Source organism: Pristis pectinata, chromosome 28, assembly GCF_009764475.1.
Source record: "Pristis pectinata isolate sPriPec2 chromosome 28, sPriPec2.1.pri, whole genome shotgun sequence".
Taxonomy (NCBI): Eukaryota; Metazoa; Chordata; class Chondrichthyes; order Rhinopristiformes; family Pristidae; genus Pristis; species Pristis pectinata.
The window spans coordinates 14046523-14066691 of NC_067432.1; the positions used below are offsets into that span (position 1 = coordinate 14046523).

Consider the following 20169-nt stretch of genomic DNA (forward strand, 5'->3'; position numbering starts at 1 on the left):
AATTGCGGAGGGAGGTACAGAGGCTCAGGTTTTGAAGCTTGTTGGAGTGTGTGTGTGTGTGTGTGTGTGCTTTTGCTGTAGGCAATAATCTCATGGGTTGAACTGGATGAAATAATTTATTTAACGAAATAGTTATAAGTATTAAGGATTTTGTAATGAAATTTATGAAATCTGAAATTTCTGGGATTTGCATTATCAATTCAAAAAAAATTAATTTTTTGAGCGTGTGCTTCACATTAAGTCAAACCACTTGCAAAAATAAGAATTAAATTTTTTTCCACCCTAACATTATTCACACTGTTTTTGAAAACAGAGTTCGATTCTGTTTTATAGAATCCTAATTGAGTTTAAAAATTGACTGGCTGTCTGTTAATTTTGTTTTCCTCAAATGTATTTTTTCCATAGATCTTCCAGTAACTTCTCCTTTGGGTAATGCTGTTATGAAAACCTTGGAAAACTGGCAGCAGATACTTCAGGCAAAAATGGAACAGTTTGAAGGCCCGCCTCCAAACTACATTAACACATATCCCAATGATTTCTCTAATGTTGGTGGACCAGCTATTCTGCGACACAAAGCAATGCTTGAACCAGAAAACACTCCATTCAAGTAAGGGAACAAATTAAATATAGGCTTGGAGGGGTATATTTTTTATCAGTTGACTTTAATTAGTGCTGTCATAATGATAAGTGAAAAAAATATTTCCATGGTTAATCATCGGAATTCATCGCTAATAAACTTGCGGCAGAAAATGCTTTTAAAATGGTGTAGGGAGCCCAAAGAGGTGATGGTTGTATTTTCCATTATTTTTCTTATGAATATAACTACCAAGTGAACACAACAATACAACACTGGTAAGATTATATAAAGATGTCAATGGTATAATGATTGCTAAATGTCTATTTCCACATCCTCAATTATGTGCAGTCCTGAACTTACAGGGCTCCTGGTCTTTGGTGGTTTGAAGTTTAACTTTTGATGCTAATGATGATCTGTTAACATGGTTTGTTTAATCAAGAACTTTGTGCTTCATCTGTTACTATGAAGTTCCAGTTAAGTTTAAAATTATTGGTAGCAGGTAAAAAATAGACCTATAAATTTATTGTTATGCTTATGTGAACAGAATTTGTTAACTATTTATTTTACTTCAGGTCAAGGCATTATTCCACATTCCCTGTTAAAAGGCTGTGGTACTTCCTGATCAAACAAGAAATTCTGCAAGACACATTTATAAGATTTATATTCACAAAGAAAAGAAAGCAAAGTGAGGTAAATGGGTGTAAGGATAAAAGTTGTTGCCTTTTTTTAATTTTGTAGCTGGAATTAGTATTCTAGATTTAAAGACCAACCTTGTATTTGGCATAACTTAAACTAAAGGATGCTTATGATGATGTGTCAACTTGTAATAATTCAGTTATAAAAGTCAGCTTAATATAGCTATATTTCCTCCCACATCTTTCCTCTAGGAATAAATGGGATGATTAGTTAAAATGAAGGTCAAGCATTTCCCACTTTGTTCTTGATTTATTCCCACCCCCTACCATTGTAATTATTGGGTTTTGTAAGCAACATTAGCCAATCCACTGCAGGCAAGCAAAATTTCATTTCCAATAAAATGTTGGACCTCAGTGATACAATTAGTATTCCAATGCCGTTATTATCATGATAGTAAAGCAATGATTGAGAAACCCAGGAAATAGTTTTTGTTTTAGTATGCTTTCTTTGTGGGACACAAAATCCAGAATGCATCTTGAACTTTGCAACATAATTTTGGGGTTCCTGACAGTGATCAACCTCAGATCCCTCCCACATGCATTTGTCTTGCCATGTTTTCCAAAGGTTAAACTTCTTTGGATTTCTTCCTGATGATTTAATCAGGATGTTCAATGGGTAATTTACACTTGAAAATCATGAAGGGCTTGGAAACTCTTAATGTGTGTGGGTAATGTGTTCTGCATATTTTGCCCTTTTTGTCATTATATATTTTGTATTTACTTAAACCTAGCAATTTTGCATCCTTATCCATATCTGCTAGTGTAATAAGTGGCCCCTAAATTAAATTTTAGTAATCCCTTTTAAGCAAAAAAGATTTGTGGAATGTGACAATTACTGAAGAACAACTGGTAGTAGGAGCTGGGTAATTGCACTGTAGGCTGTGATGCAGAACTTTGCCAAGATCAGGTGTTATCCTTGATCTATGTTGTTTGTAAATTTTAGCAAGATCACTATTTGGAGGCATTTGAAACAGGCTTAGCACCTCTCTAATGGAGGCAAGGGAAAAACATGATGCAGGGTTTCATCCCGAAACATCAACAATTCCTTTACCCCAACAGATGCTGCTCGGCCTGCTGAGTTCCTGAGCAATTGTTTGTTGCTCCAGATTCCAGTAGCTGCAGTCTCTTGTGTCTCCAAAGGAAAAATGATTTTTGATTTATCCCAACTATGGATATTCCATCAAATCTTGTTAAAAGGGCAAATGCGTATGTGCATATTTGGTGGGAATGCAATTGTCCATGACTGTGATTAAATTCATCTGCCCCTCCATGGCCACAGCTCTGCCAATAACATAATCTCTAGAGAATGTTGTATTAAGAATGCCTCAGTGAAATGAGGTACCAGAGATATACTAGTGTTATGCACTAGCGTGTGTGTGTGTTATACCAGTGTTCGTAGAGTCCTGGCCCCTAGGAAAGAAAAATAGCATAATGGAGAAACTAGGGTTGAGTGTGCCAGAAATTGCAATTGTTATCAGATAACCTTTCAACAATGTATGCAGACTTAATATCTTGTGCCATTTCGAATTACCATTTTCCTTTTTTTAAAAAAAAGTATTGGCAAGAAACCTAATCAATTATATCAGTTTGTAAAAGTTAATTTTCTATTTGGTTTAATATTAGTGAAAGGAAATGCGCATTAAATTGGAATGGTTTTCCATCCCTTAAATAAGTTAGGCACATCATCAGTATATTGCTTGCCACCTTGTTTTATAGTCCTGGCAGTATTGTTCATTTAGGCTTTTATCTTTTTTAATGTGAATTATTTCAAAAAATATCTAACAGACTGTAAGAAATCTCTTCAGAAATAAAATAAAAAATTCTATTTTACACAAATCTGGTTATGATTTGAATCTTGTAACAGAAACCACAAATAATTCTCAATCTATAAGAATAAATCTATCTCATCCACCTTTATTTGCAAACTGCACAATTTCCTATAAAAGGTTTACAAACCAAAGTGCTTTTAGGTCATGAAGTTCTTAACAAAATTTCTTTTTATAACTTCACAATATGCAGACTCTGTTTATTACATTTTATTTTTATGAAATTTGTGTTCATTGAAAGTTTTGCACATTTCATCTAATGGCAAATTAAAAGGATTGATTAGCCATTTTTGTGAAATGTCAAATCATCAATTTGTAATGTCAATATAATACAATTGCTGCCTTTGCTGATGCAATACTACCAGGTTTTCATTTTTTTTAATTCAGTAAAAACATTTTATTCATTTTCATTTTGTTTTATTTCTGTGCATGTGTAATGTGCTGTGACTGTGTGCTGTGTTGTGTAGTCAGTAGAAGACCATGTGGACCAAGTCAAACAAAACTACGTCAGGGAACATCGTGGAAGCAACAAGGTAGTATTCCTTTCCCACCCCCTTTGTCTTTAGCAGCTGTTGTAATTGCACTAGCTTCAACATCTTGTTTAATGGTCTGTGAAGTAAATAATTGTGCACATGCAAAGCTCTATCTCATTGTTGTGACTGGAAAATGCAATGCAAATGTGTCATTCATTCTGTGTGATTTCAAAAGGGTTACGTGGATATTATGCACAGCTTTTTGCTGCATTGCTAAAACCATTAAACAGTTGGTAAGGCTGGTAATTCTTTTAACTTATCGCTGAATATTTTATTTCCAAATAAAAAGGCAAACAGCATCATTGGTACAGAACTTGTGCATTAAAATTTATTGAAGTCTTGATCTGTACATCATTTTATGTAGTACTGTCTTTTAGGTTGAAGCAGATATGGGATTTCCTGGTGGAAAATCCAAGATTATTCATAAAGATTCTGATGCCATCATGGCATTTGCAATTAATAAGGTAAGAAAACCAAGTGGCTTATAATTTTTTTCCTTGTAATCCAAAAACATAAAATTCTTTACAAACAAATGATATTATCACCTTTGCATTTGGATTTTTTCTTGTATGCTTATCGCATGGCCAAATACAAATGATATCAACACCTTCCTGTTGAAGCCAGTGGCTATAACTTATGACATGTGCCCAAATAACTTTTACATTGTACTGCACATTTTGCATGACCAGCTCACACATTTATGCTTAGGCTTGTGTACTGAATTCAGCTCTTCTAAGTGACTTTTTAACCCTTTAGTAAGATTAGCTAAATTGCTAAAATATCCAGGTGAAAGACTGTTCTTGAAGATTTCTTAAAGCTGCTCTACTCTTCCCAAGCATGATTGTGACATGGTAGGATGTAAAAGATATAGAAGTCAATGAGAATGGGAGTTCAAAGATAACAAGGTTGGGGAGTGAAGGTACCTGGTCATGTGCATTTTGTCTCTCCAATATAGAAGGTAATATTTGAGCACAGCCTCCAAGTTATGCAATACCTAACTCATCAAAGTGGCAGGATTGCAGAGGGTTCATCAAATCTATTTGTTGTGACATCACTTAGCTATTGCATACTGCTTGTGCTGAGCATCTAATCTAATCCTGATGTCACTCAGCTCCTTTTACACATCTGAACAACAGTAAATTCTTGATGTGATTACTGACATTGGTCTTGCAGGAAAGGGTTTGTGAAAGGGGAAGGGAGTTGGGGAAGGGGAACGGAGGGACAGGAAATTCGAGGAAGGGCATCTGGAGGAGGAAGGGGATTAGAGTGGGATGGTGAAGTGAGTGTGTGGAAGAGGTATGGGCAAGAGCATGTGGCTTTGTATCCACAAGTGTGTATGTGTGTGCATAGTCTGTGCAAGAGAGCCTGGTCTCCATTTTGTTTTGGAGATCCTTGCCATTTGACTAAAACTTTGCTCTGTCAACCTTGTGTGATAGTTGGTGTGCAGTGGCTGCCCCATACTTCGAAAAAATTACGTCTTGCATTCCTCAAAATGCTGGAATACACCTCCTTCCCTAAGGGGCTGCCCAAGAAGAAAGTATCGGTTTGGTGGTAGTGGATATAAACTATGGATTTTTAACATCCATCATTTTGGTTGGATGTGCTGTCGGTCTCAGTAGGCTGTGGGAACTTAAAGGCTAGTTGATTTTGGATGATCCTTCTTCAGAACTCATTCCGTGATGGAGGCGATATCCTGCTTTTGGCTCGGGATCCATATTTGCAGAACTTTTGTTTTCACCAGATCTCTTGTATTTTTATATTCTCAATTTCTCCTATGTTCCTATTCCTGCAATGGCATTCTCTCGTATGTTTTCGCACACTGATTATTTACATGTTCTTTCATTTTAGTTTCCTTCTGTTCCTTTGTTGAGATGGTCCTTTAACTGTTTTCTTGTATGTAGTTTGTAGGTCATTCAGTCTTCAACTTCACTAAGGTGTTGGTATAATCTATTCAACCTCTGAGCAAATAACATTTCAACTTTTAAGTTTTGAATTCCCAAAGATTCAAACACACAATGTTAAATTGCTGTTTCTCTTTGCACATGCTGACTTGCTCCATGGGACATTGTTGCCCTCAACACTGGTGGATTTGGCTTGGGTGGGAGATTATTTTTTCAAAAAATCAGAAATCTGAAAGAGGAACTCTGTCTACCCTGAGCCTGTTTTGGTTTTAACAAATGGAATGGGGAACAAGCAAGAAGAGAGGTGGTCATATAAATCTATTATAAAGCACAGTTGGCCAGGCTTCCCAGGCCTTGGAAACCTGGCAAGGTGGAATGAGACAAGAGTGGCAGGATTTGGTAAGTCACTTTATAGCACTGCTCGTGCATTCTTCCTACCAGCATATCTATCTGCTCTAAGCCTGGCTTAGCAGTAACCTTTTGCTGCGGCATTCAGGAGTTCCGACTAGGCCAAGAATCAATTTATCAATTATGCTGCTTTAGATGGGAAACAATTACAGGTTGTTTGCGAAAGATGTAGTTCTGGTTTTTCTGAAGTAGCTATTACACAGTCCTTCCACTTTTGTGTTGTTATCCAGGGCTATATTTCTAACAACTGTTTCAGATTACTAGTATGTTGCATATTTTTTCTAGTACTAGTTAGATTGATCTGCCTATCAGGGTAAATATCACTACTAACTTCCAGTTTATTGAAAAGGTTTTCTTCTGTGCTCTTAGTTTGGTTTCCTTGGTGTGAATTATTTTATTTTTCTCTCCCCTCATAAAAGGCAAATTCCAATGAGATAGTTCTGGCTTCGACACATGATGTGCAAGAACTTGATATATCTGCGATTCTAGCTGCTCAGCCTTTTACCTGGATTGGTGAAGATTCAGACAGAGATTCTAGAAGGTTCTAAAGTTAATATTTTTAGAATTTTTTTTGTATATAGAATCATAAAATTGTTTGGCATTGAAACAGGCCCCTTGGCCCAAGTTGTCCATGCCGACCAAGGTGTCTACCTGAGCTTCTCCCATTTGCCTGAATTGGGCTCATATCCCTCTAAACCTTTCCTATCCATGTATCTGTCCAAATGTGTTTTAAACATTGTAATTGTTCCTGCCTCTACCATTTCTTCTGGCAGCTTGTTCCATATGCCCACTACCCACTGTGTGGAAAAACTTGCCACTCAAGTCCACTTTAAATCTTTCCTCACTCGCCTTTAACCTATGCCCTCTAGTTTTGGACTCCCCTACTCTGGGGGGGGGGGGAGGATGAAGATGGTGACCATCCATCATGATTTAATAAACCTCCTATAAGGTCACTCCTCAGCCTCCTTCACTCCAGGGAAAACAGTCCCAGCTTATCCAGTCTCTCCTTATAACTCATGCCCTCCAGTCCTGGTTACATCCTTGTGAATATTTTCTGCACCTTCTCTAGCTTAATCACATTCTATCTATAGTACAGCGATCAGAACTGCTCACAATATTCTAAGTGCAGTCTTACTAATGTCTTGTACAGCTGTAACATGATGTCCCAGCTCTTGCCCTGACCGATGAAGGCAAGAGCACCATACGCTGCCTTCACCACCCTGGTTAACTGGGTCATCACTTTCAGGGAATTATGCACTTGTACTCCTCAGTATCTCTGTTCTACAACACTTCCCAGGGCCTTGCCATTTACTACATAATGTATGTCCTGATTTGCTTTACATTGAAATAAAAAGTTCACATTATCTAAAGTTATGATAAGTTACTGGATGATGGTACATACAGCACAGAAGTGGCCCAAACATCTTTCATTTATGGTCTACTTGAGTCACTTTGTGTCTTTCCTCAGTCAACTCCTGTCAACGTAAATTCTCATTTCATTCTTTCATACTCTCAGTATAACCTGTCTGTCCTACCCTCTGCTCTAAATTTAGCATCACCCTTCAATATAGAAACCATTATAATGTCTAAATCATTAATATCTCTTGTAGTTCTGATGATCTTGAGCATCGCTCAGCGGGGAGCACCAGCCAAACAAGTACAACTCATTTTGGATCCAGCCAGCTTTCTAGTTCGTCTTCAATGCCTTGGCTAGGAAGTGGGCAAACCAGCACAGGAGCCACTGTGGTACGTCAAGAGCTACATAACTCCTCCAATATTGTTAATTTTGTTTATAAAGGAACTCATGACTTTAGCCAGTTTAGGATTGCATGCTCCCTAACTGCTTGCAAATGTAAAGGGTATTTGAGGAGGTTAACTTTAAATGATTGAAACAAAGTGCCAAGAATTGTTGAATATTTTTCATGTGTTACCCACTCACTGACCTCTCTTGTGACCCATGTATTTAACAATACTCTTTTTGCCTAATATATTTCTAAAATATTTTTCTCTGCATACCACCCCTTTGTTTTCCTTCCTTTTAACCTCTTATATTTGTAATTTCTTCTTGTGTTTTGGCTTTTCCTCTCCAGCTTTAAATTGCTTCTGAACATTTATAGAGTGAATTCCATGATTTTAAAAACACACTTGCAAGAACAAGGAATTAATTTATTGAGAATTTTTTGTAAACTTTACTCATAAAGACCTACTCTGAATTACTCTTAATCAGTTTTTATTTTCATAAGATCTTAATTGCATAGAACATGGATTTCTAGGAAGTTTGATTATGATACTAAATACTGAGTCATATCGGACAAATCCCATTCCCGTCAATTATTCATTTCATTTATCCAGTGAATAGCTGAGCCTTACATATGCAAGGAAAGACTGGATTGAATTTGGGCCAGTATTATCCACTTTAATTCACTGCATTTCAGTAATCAAAACAAATATTAATTATCATAATGAACTTCACCATTTGCTTAGAATGAAAATCATTTTTTCTTAACCAATAACCAAACTGGAATAGTCCCTTTTTCAAAATAATGCAGTAAATTGGTAGTGGCAAATTAGTAGTAAAGGTAATTATATGCAGTTGTACTCTCTGTATTGCATTGAATCAATGTGCATTTATTAATTTATGTATTTTCTTCATTGTAGATCATAAAGAGAAATTTGAATAATGTGAAGAGGATGACTTCTCATCCAGCTCACCGATATTGTGAGTGCTAAGCCAATTCTGTTTCTCAAACCTAACAGAAGACCTTGCCTGCCTTCTGCCCAAAGACCTAATAAATAAGTAAAAATTAACAACAAAAATGTTAGAACAAATAATTTTGTTATCTAACTGAGCCACCCAGCTTTCAGTCAAAAACCAGTCTGGTTGTCTGATTGAGATTATGTGCCTGAGCAAGGTTAGGCATTAACAGCATCTTCAAATCACAATGCACAGTTCTTTCTCTTTCTTGCTCTTTCGTTCTCTTCCCTATATCTAACCATATTTTTGCAAATGCTCACTCTCTCGCACTCTGCAAAATTTAAAAACTAACAGGTGTGCAGGAAGTCCTGTTTTCAAATAAAAACAGAAAATGCTGGAAGATTTTCAGGCATTGTGTGTGGGACAAGTTAACGTTTCTAGTCAAAATCCTGATGACTGATCTTTGACCTGGAATGTTAACCCTGTTTCTCTTTCTACATATGCTGCCATACCTAATGAGTGCTTCCAGCATTTTCTCTCTATTTCAGATTTCCAGAATCTGCAGATTTTGATTTTGCAGATCCTGTTTTTATCAAGTTCATTACATTGAGGAAGGAAAATGGGTAACATTAAAGACTGTGGCGCAAGATCAGTCCACAGACACTTTCACATGTACTTGTTGGCCAGCTTGAAATCCAAACATACTAATTGGGGCCAATGAGCTCCTCAGGCCTGCTCCACTCTTTAATAAGATCATGACTGATCCATTTATAACCAGAACTCTGCCTTCTACCCACAGTTACCTTTTGGCCATGTGCTTATCAAAAATCTCTACCTAACTTTGCCTTAAACGTATTCAAAGACTCTGTTGCTACCATCCTCTGATGTAGAGACTTCCAAAAACTCCAGCCCTCTGAGAGAAAAACTTCAGCTCATCTCCATCTTAAACAAGTGATCCCTTATTTTAAAACAGTGACCCCTAGTTTCAGATTCTCCTACAATTATTGTACCTGCATCCTTTTGCAAATGCGTCATCAAAATCAACTAAATATGAGATTACACACTGACACTTAATGAATTTCTGATTTTTTGAATTGAATGGCAGTCTTGACCTGAAACTTCGACTGTTCATTTCCCACCACAGATGCTGCCTGACCTGCTGAGTTCCTCCAGCATATTGTGTGTTGCTCCAGATTTCCAGCATCTGCAGTCTCTCTTGTGTATCCAATTTTCAGTCCCTTTGCATTTATTCCTACGAAGGGCAGGGCATTTGCACTTAAGACTAATCCCTTTAAATATTGATGATTACTAAATCCTTTGAAACAAGAGGTAGAACCAATCCTTTTTAGGACTTGAAGGGATACAGCTGGTTGCTTTTATTATGAATGAAAGGAAAAACAGTCTACCAAATAATAAATTTATTGTATGCGGAAAGAATTTATTCATGTGCATTTATATTTATTACCCTCTGATGATTACTTTTGATTTGTACCAATCAGATCTTACAGGTGCACAAGATGGAAGTGTCCGTATGTTTGAATGGAATCGGCCGCAGCAGGTTATATGTTTCAGACAAGCTGGCAATGCCAGGGTTACCCGACTTTATTTTAATACCCAAGGCAATAAGGTTGGTATTTAATGTAACCATTCTCAAGTTTTTTTTAGATCAGTAATATAAAGTACTGAGGAGTCATCCTTCCAGAAGTTATGAAATTTTCTTAATCATTCCACCCCATTTAGTTTTTGAGAGAGGTTTCCCAAATTACTAGAATGAAGGTGTAGAACATTTATTAGTTTTACACATTATCCAAACGTGATCAGTTGCTTTAGAAAGCATTTGTTCCATAGTCATTGTGGTGGAAGAGCCAATAAAACTGAACATTAGAGGCAACTGATACTCATGCTTTTGGTGCTAGTGACCAAAGTTGAATTTCTCACCCAGTGTTTCATAAAAGTAATTGACTGTTTCAGTAGGTATGCGTCTTTACAAATAAAGCAAGAAGCAACATATTTAAATTTTGTATAGTGCTTTTTGAGGTCTGTGGAGAAAGATCTGTGTGGATGGTGATGTGACACTAATTTGTTACTCATTTCAAAAAAGCTGGAATGGGTGTAATGGACTTGTCTCTGTCCTATATAATTTGCTGATTATTTCACAACCTTGGGATGTCAAAAGTTCAGTGGTCATTGGGGAAAGGAAGGAAGAATAACAGCAATCAATTTCCTTAATAAGGTGTCTCAAAAAATTCTCCTTTTTAATGCTTAATATCTTTTACATCCTCCTGAGAGAGTTCATGTGGTGCTTCCCTGTAACATCTCATTCGTAAACTGCTACTGAATGGAATAGTGATGATATTATTTTTGGCTGAATTGTGTCCTCATTTCTGGAATGGGACAACCAAGTTTTTGGTTCAGAGGCAGTAATGTGATACTGAACCACATTTTAAAAACTTTCAAATTTTTGGAGATTTTTTTTCCCCCTAATTGCAAACCTTGATGTAACAATCACAGGAAAGTCCCATTTGCCTGTATTTGGCCCATGTAGGGAGGAGTGCAACTTTATATAGGACCAGATGATGATTCATGTGATTAATGGACAGAAAATCACTTGGTGTATTGGGAGTGCATGTCAATCCAGCTGTAAATCTTGAAATTGAAGAGGTCAGGAAATTCGACATTGTAGCCAAAAGGTTTTTTAAATTGATACCACAATAGTGGTAATTTCCATTGCTAGGTGGAAAAGGAATGCTTGAAGCATGAAATTATTATGTTTTGAGTTCCACCACAACCTCTTTTAGATGTATCATTTTGACTAGGCTATTAGATATGGTGTTTCTATGCTTTGAAAAATAGTGTGGGTTTTATTGCTGGATGTTCTACTCAGAGGGGCCGATCTTCCATCGCAATACCAGTGCTTGTATCAGGACTTCACCCATGTTTCTCAGCTGAAGTCTTAAAGTCCAGCCCTACCATGTGCTTAAGGGAACAGCAGCATCTTCCACTGGGCCAGTTGCCTTTGTATTTCTCATAGTCCTGTAGGGCACCGCAGATCTCTGCAGATTTCCCAACCGTGAGACTGCAAATATATTCCCATACATCCCACACATTAAATTTGGTACAGTTACAGTAGTTTCATTAAAGTGAGTGGGAAGAATTGGCTGCCACGCAATAGGTTTTTTTTATTTGAGTTAATTAAAATAGGTAATAGGTTTATAATTTTGTGTTGATCTTTTAACTTGTAAAAACAATGCTAATAATTTTATTTTTTAAATGGGTCATGATTGATTTGGAATGTTTATTAGTTTTAAAGGCGTTCATGAACAGTGACAGGTTTGACAGCCAGTGAGCCTGAGAATGGATCTTCACCATCTGTCAAGACTGTTGTGTGAGCGCAGACTACTGCTTGCATTGAGATGGCCCATAATTGTACTGCATCACACTGTGGTGAAAGACAGGCTTCCAGTGGAAGGCTGTACCCAAGACCAAGCAAACAGTGTGGCCTAAGGGCAATCAGGCAGTGAACCTAGTGCAGTGGAAGATCTGCCCCAATATTCCTTTCTCTATAAATGCTCCCGTAAAAAGTTTGACTAAAATGTTCCTTTTATGAATGTTTTTTTAATCTGTAGTTGGGAGTGGCAGATGGCGAAGGTTTTCTCAGCCTTTGGCAAGTCAACCAAACTGGATCTAATCCCAAACCTTACCTTGTAAGTTACAGAAGTGATCTTGAGACTTGTTAAGAACATATACCTATTTTTGGCTTTGTTGTTGAATAAATTTCTTATTGGACGTTATAAGTTTGCTAAAGATGGGTTCAGTATTTCTTAATCCCTTCAGGACATATATAGAGTTGTCTTTCTTCAGCCAAATAGTAAATGTGATTTCTAATTCTTATAGTAATTTGTAAGTAATTATGTGTAATTTATACATAGGTAATGATGAGTAATCAGGAACAAAGCAAGTGATTTTAGTTTGGAATATTGTGATATTATGTTTTTTGCTTAATTGCAGAGCTGGCAGTGCCATAGTAAAGCTGCTGGTGACTTTGCATTCATTACCTCTTCAAGCCTCATAACCACAGCGGGGCAATCCAATGACAACAGGTACAGTGAACTCTATTACAATAATAGGAGAAGGTTTGCTTCCAGATAATAAAGGAGTCATTTTCTAAAGCCCTGCTAATTTTTTTTCTTCAGCTTGGGTCTTGGCATATTTTCTTCGTATAATCAAAATTATTTGTTTGTCCCATAACTGAACTTTGTAGATTAATTTTACAATCTTAAAGAGCACATCTACAATTCAGCTATGATCCACATCTTTTTACTCTTTTTATTGAATCCTTTGTGGCGTCTAGTAAAGAAAGATCTTGTTCTGCACAGTGTAAGAGATGAGCATTTTCCTGCCCTCTCTTATTCTATAAGATGCAACAAAAGGGGTTTGTGAAATGAGGAATCTTCAGCAACAAGACTGGTGTAAATCTGGTACAGATTTTGCAAACAAATCCTTTGGCTTGGTAGGGTTAGTAGGGGAGACCAAGAATGAAACCAGGAAATGGATCCCTTTTATTGTCTGGAATATTAATCACCTACATCTGTATTTCCTATAAGGATAGAACTGCTGAATATCAACGTAATAAAAGAAATGTTAGATAAGTTATTAACTGACATTTTCTGTTTCTCTTCCCAGAAATGTTTGCCTTTGGGATACACTGATTTCGCCACATAACAGTCTTGTGCATGGTACGATTATTGTTTGTTAACTTTATAATACCTGTTGGTGATTTAAAAAAATATTTTAATATTCTCTATTTTTACATTATCAATTTCATAGAATTCTGCTACAGTTCTGAGGAATTCCTCTACAAGTTCCCTTACAGGAAATTGGATTTTACTCTTTGTTTTAAGTGTACTATGATGCAGAAATCACGGTGTGTAATCTGATGTATGTAGTATAAAAGGGTTGCAGTGATAATATTCAGAAATCCTGAGCATTGGAAACTGAGGCTGGGTGATGCTGTGTGCAAGATATCAAAATGAGTGTAGAGGCCACTTTTACCTTTTGGGAGGTCAAGTGCAAGAGGAAAGTACACAGTAAATGGCAGGACCTCTTAGGAGCATTGATGTACAGGGAGACCTTGGGGTGCATGTCCATAGCTCCCTGAAAGTGGCAGAACATGTAGATAAGGTGGTTAATTTATCGGTTGGGCACTGAATATATAAGTTGGGAAGTCATGTTGCAGCTATGTAAAACTTGAGTCAAGCCACATTTGGAATATTTTGTGCAGTCTGATCACTGCACTATAGGAAGGAGGTGGAATGCTTTGGAGAGTGTGCAGAAGGGGTTCACCTAGATGTTGCCTGGTGTGGAGAGTAGTAGCTCTAAGGAGAGGTTGGACAAACTTGGAATGTTTTCTCTGGAGCATCAGAGGCTGAGGGGGGCAACCTGATAAAAGTATATAAAATTATGAGAGGTGTAGATGGGATAGATAGTCACTCTTTTTCCCAGGATGAAAATGTCAAATATTAAAGGGCATAGGTTTAAGGTGAGAAGGGGAATGTTTAAAGGAGATGTGCAAGGCAAGTTTTTCTATTTTACACAGTGGTAGATGCCTGGAACATGCTGCCCAGGGAGGTGGTAGAAGCAGATACAATAGCAACATTTAAAAGGCATTTGGATAGACACATGAACAGACAGGGAATTGAGGGATATGGACCATGTGCAGGCACATGGGACTAGTTAGATTGGCATCATAGTCAGCACAGACACGATAGACCAAAGGGTCTGTTCCTGTGCTGTACTATTTTATGTTCTTTGATGCATCACATCCTTCCTTCAAAATGACATCAAGCCATTGAGAGGGACTCTGCCACATCAGCCACCGTTGAACGTAGATGTGCTGCATTGATGAAAGGAATGGTACTTTGGAGTGACAGCTCTACCCTTGGAGTTATTACAGAATTATCACATGTCTGCAAACCTTGTGTTCACTTTTGGCTGTCCCTTCTCGTCTTTTCAGTATTTGCAATTATTGATGAATTACAAAGCCTTTTTAGATTCTCAGAAGGTGCTTGGCATTTTTGTTCCCAATTGTGATAAACCCAATTCCTGTTACCCATTTCTATCATATTTTTGTGTAATTTTTAGCTTATATTTGAATGTCTCCAATAGTTATGTAAACAAGCGCGAACATAAAAAAAATTAAGTGCAACTCCTACTTGATTGTTTAAATTTGTTGGGGGTCATGCATGGACAAAAGTATAAGCATCCAGTTTTATGTGCATCACAGGGACATTTGCACCAAAGGGACATTTACCATATTGCAGCAGATTGCTGCAGATGCATCAAGAGCATGCACCATAAATATAAAAATAATGAATGAAATACTTCAATAGGTTTTTGTACCTTGTTTGTGGTGTCATTTGGTCCTGGTATTTGACTAGCTACATGATGAACTAGATTTCACATCACAGATTGTCATAGGTAGGAAGACAGTACAATATTATCAAAATAAAAATTACTACAGTTCTTGTTCGGGTTCCATAATATTTGTGCTTGAGTAATTTGTTATGCTAACCATAATTTTTTTAATGTTTTCCTTCAATACCCCTTAGGCTTTGTCTGCCATGAAAATGGTGCCACAGTGCTTCAGTATGCACCAAAACAGCAACTTCTTATCTCTGGGGGCAGGAAGGGCTTTGTCTGCATTTTTGACATAAGGCAGAGACAGTTGCTGCACACATTTCAGGCACATGACTCTGCAATTAAAGCACTTGCTTTGGACTCTTCAGAAGATTATTTCATTACAGGTTCAGCAGAGGGGAATATGAAGGTAAGGCTTTTGTGCAAAAACTTCCATTAGAGGCCAACTTGGCAAAAGCCTCTGTCTCATGTTAAATGTTTTGTATGTTTCATAGTTATATGTATTACCTACTGAAATCCACCATCAGAGACTTTTAATGTTCTGATCTGGATTTCTAACTAATATAGAAAAACAATCAACTGAATAGGACCCACTGCACACCATTTAATAAAAGTCGAACTTTATCCATGCATCAGATGATGTAAGCAAAGGAGAGTATGTGTTCTGTGCGTTACTACTAGAATTGCAGCCTCTACATTTTCCTCTGCAGCCATTACCTTTTTTTGCTTGAACTGCATGTGATTTAGGAGGGAACATGTGCTTAGAAGCGGAAGATGTAGGTGAGGTCCTAAATGAGTACTTTGCGTCAGTATTTACCAAGGAGAAGCATGTGGAGGATAGGGAGATCACTGCAGAGCGTGCTAATATGCTGAGGCACTTTGAGATAAAGGAGGTAGTGTTGGGTCTCTGAAAGAGCATTAAGGTAGGTAGGTCCTCAGGGCCTGATGGGATATACCCCAGGTTATTGAGAGAGGCAAGAGATGAGATTGCTGGGGGCTTTGACCAAGATCTTCGTGTCCTCTCTAGCCACAGGCGAGGTCCTGAAGGACTGACGAGTAGTTAATGTTGTCCTATTATTCAAGAAGGGAAACAGACACAATCCTGGAAATTACAGACCAGTGAGTCTCACGTCAGTGGTAGGGAAATTACTGGAGAGGATTCTTCCGGATAGGATTTATGAGCTTTTGGAAAACCATGGCCTAATTAGGGACAGTCAGTGTGGCTTTGTATGGGGCAAGTCGTGTCTTACTAACTTGATCGAGTTTTTTGAGGAGGTGATGAGGGTGATTGATGAAGGTAGAGCTGCAGATGTTGTCAACATGAATTTTAGTAAGGTGTTTGACAAGGTCCCTCATGGAAGGCTCATCCAGAAGATTAAGGTGCATGGGATCCACAGTGAGTTGGCCATTTGGATTCAGAATTGGCTTGCCCATAGGAGACAGAGGGTAGTGGTCGATGGGACTTATTCTAGCTGGAGGTCCATGACTAGTGGTCTTTCGCGTGGATCTGTACTGGGACCTCTGCTGTTTGTGATGTATATAAATGACCTGGATGAAAATGTAGATGGGTGGGTTCATAAGTTTGCAGATGATACGAAGATTAGTGGCGTTGTGGATAGCGTAGAAGACTGGCAAAGGATACAGTTGGGATATAGATCAGTTGCAGATATGGGTGAAGAAATGGCAGATGGGGTTTAACCTGGCCAAATGTGAAGTGTTGAACCCTGGGAGAGAAAATATAAAGGGACAGTACACTGTTAATGGCAAGACCCTTAACACTGTTGAGCGGAGGGATCTTGGGGTCCAAGTTCCCTGAAGGTGGCTACACAGGCTGATAGGGTAGTAAAGAAGGCATATGGCCTGCTTGCCTTTATTAGTCGAGGCATTGAGTTCAAGAGTCATAAAGTTATGCTGCAGCTTTATAAAACTCTGGTTAGGCCACATCTGGAGTATTGCATTCAGTCCTAGTTGCCCCATTATAGGAAGGATGTGAAGGCTTTGGAGAGGGTGCAGAGGAGGTTTACCAGGATGCTCCCTGGATTAGAGGGCATGTGCTATAAGGAGAGTTTGGAAAAACTTGGGTTGTTTTCTCTGGAGTGGCTGAGGGGAGAACTGATGGAGGTTTATAAGATTGAGAGGCATAGATAAACAGCCAGTATCTTTTTCCCAGGGTTGAAATGTCTAATACCAGAGGACATGCAGGGGGTAAGTTCAAGGAAATGCGTGGGGCAAGTTTTTTTTTTACACAGAGAATGGTGGGTGCCTGGAATGCGCTGCCTGGGGTGGTGGTGGAGGCAAATACAATAGGGGCATTCAAGATGCTCTGAGATAGGCACGTGCCTGTGCGGGAAATGTAAGGATATGGATATTTAGGTGGAAAGGATTAGTTTAGTTGTGTATTTGATTACTAATTTAATTAGATCGGCACAACATTGTGGGCCGAAGGGCCTGTTCCGTGCTGTACTGTTCTATGTTCAATGAAAATTGTGGCTACAAAATTACAAAAATAGATGACTCTGCATTAGTCCCATGTTGTCCATGTTGTGTCTTATTAATTTGGCATCCTGTACTTGGTTATTTTTGGTGAGTTCACATACTTAGTTGTACTCTACTCTCCCCAATTATGATCTTAGGGTGCCAATTAATCACATTTTTTAAAAATCCATGTTTGGAAACTAGCGTGCTGCACTCTGGATTTGCACCCTGAACTTCAATTGGTTTTTCATATTGCCAATGGCATTTTTATGAAAATGAATATTGACAGTGCAAAGGAATGTACACCACTAATGTTTTAAGGGTTAAGAATTTTTTGGAGCACAATTAATAGTTTAGATGTGGAGATATAAGACCATTACATGATGAGATCTGGCACTTTGATTAAAGAACCTGGTTTCCTGAACCTGGAGAGTGTAGCCACATAATGATTATGAAAGAAAATTAAAATCAAGACATCCTAAAGTCTGCCATTGATACCACTCTCCTTCAGGTCCTACAGTCTAACTTGTTCTTCCACACTGATGCCTGCTCCAATTCCTTTGCCACAGTTCTGCCTGTTCTCAACTATCTTTTATCACAGCTGTGAGGTTGATAATTGGCACTGTCCTGTGCCCCCTAAATTAATATTCTGTTCCACATCACTGTTTATTTTGCTTCAGTCTCTGTCTCCTGTGATGCATTTATTAGCACATCTGATGCTCCTCACCTAGAACTGGTCATTTGCTATTGGTACATGGCATTTCTGTAAAAATATAATGAATAACTGGCAGTTTTAAAAAGCACTTTTACTAAACTTCAAAGAAAAAATTAACTCTAGGCAGCAATCTTTCTCACAAAGTGTACAGTATAAGAACAGTATTTTAAGTATTTTTTTGAGTAACTGGAAAACTGATTAAATGAACAAAATTGATACTGAAGTAACAATAATTGACATGAATTTCAGAGAATTATTAATGCTTTGATATTTACATTTTTTGTTTTTCAGGTATGGAGGTTAACAAGTCATGGATTAATCCATTCATTTTCTAATGAACATGCCAAACAGTCAATCTTTCGCAACATTGGTGCAGGAATTGTACAGCTGGAAATCCGGCCAGCCAATCGCATCTTTTCCTGTGGAGCAGATGGAACTTTGAAGACGCGAGTTTTGCCAGATTATTTTAATATCCCAACTGGAATGTTTGACATCTTGTAGTTTACTGGGCTTATTCTGGTTTCTGGCTATTAAAAAACATGGGCAACTCCCATATAGTGTGGGAATGCACAAGCTATTAGAGCGTGCTTTATGTTTGAATGGAAAAGAGATCCTAGGTTCAGCTCTGTGCAGAACACTTCTATTAGTATCAGATCTTGGAAGACTTGAAATATATATGAAGAAAGTCATTTGAAGAAGTGTAGTGTGGCTTTGTGATTTAAAGGCTTAAGAATCCATATTATAAACCCATAGGACAGACATGCATGTACTGTATTATTACTTTTAAAAGCAATGCAGTTGCAGGTTGTTGATAATGCATTGTGAACACAATGCAGAATCTTTTGGTGTACTGTAAGTGAATGGACATTAAAAGTATGTGCCCATAGCTAAAATCCATCAGCACTGAGGAAAATTGTATGTAATAATGTATTGGGAAATCCCATATGTGATGATGGCGTGAGTTGATTTCTAGAATTTAAATTCATTATTCTATCTTTTGAAAGAATTTTCAATGTTAACACTGCAGCAGATAAATGGTCTTAACTCAAAGTTGCAATGCAGAAATGGGATCCACTATCATTTGGATGTACAGTTTAATTTGACAATTTATAGAGATTTCTTTTTAATTTAAACACTCAAGTTAAATCTATTGAATGAAGCATTTAATGCCTTTATTGCACACTTCTTAAACCTACTGAGACTGTTGTACTTTATTGCAAACTATTCATCATATTATTGTGTAGTGCAGTCTAATAATGGCATTATATATCTATACTTGAAAAGCAGAAAAACCAGATGGTTTTTTTTTGTTCATTTTGAATTAGCATTATTGTTAGTTTATCCATTAAATCTGAATATTGCACTATAATATAAAGTATAATATGAAGACATTTGTATTTAAAAATGGAAGAATCCTATAATGTGTAAAAGATTTGGATTTCCTTGGATGAATGTCTGGCTTAACTAGCCCAACACATTATGTAATATGCTGAACACTTAAGTTATTTTATTCTGTGAATTAAGATAACATGCAATCAAGAGCTGTGTAAGGTCTTCTATTTTGCCTGTATATACTTTTTAATTTATTGTATTTTTGTTTCCTGTATGTACATCTTGCTAAAAATAGTAAGTAAATCCTGAGGACCATGAGATAGTATTTTGACACATTGTCTGTGAAGTTGTCTTCTCATATTTTGTGTCTGTATTCTGTAACAAATTCATTGCATTTCTTTGTGGACTGAGCAAGGTATGGTCTTTACACCTAGCGCTTTGAACTATACCCAAAATAGTTGTGCGTCCCAGTCTTTGTAAGAATAAATTTTTAATGTGTGTAGCTAACTGTCTGCTATATCATCTTTGTTGTATTAGTAGAAAATAGCCAGCATTTGTGAGTCTGTGGTTAATGTATTATCTCAGAACAATGGCA

General features: G+C 37.4%; 1 protein-coding gene across 1 annotated transcript in view; it reads left to right on the top strand.

Moving 5' to 3' along the window:
* dmxl2 (Dmx-like 2) overlaps window positions 1-20076 on the top strand; it is a 127964-nt gene extending 107888 nt beyond the window's left edge. The window contains 13 exon segments of the mRNA XM_052040312.1: window positions 406-607; window positions 1150-1267; window positions 3566-3631; window positions 4009-4095; window positions 6360-6481; window positions 7551-7686; window positions 8599-8659; window positions 10135-10262; window positions 12262-12339; window positions 12644-12735; window positions 13319-13371; window positions 15244-15461; window positions 18534-20076. Coding sequence (XP_051896272.1) covers window positions 406-607; window positions 1150-1267; window positions 3566-3631; window positions 4009-4095; window positions 6360-6481; window positions 7551-7686; window positions 8599-8659; window positions 10135-10262; window positions 12262-12339; window positions 12644-12735; window positions 13319-13371; window positions 15244-15461; window positions 18534-18743 — 1571 coding nt within the window. The 3' untranslated portion in view covers window positions 18744-20076.
* The last annotated feature ends 93 nt before the right edge of the window (window positions 20077-20169 follow it).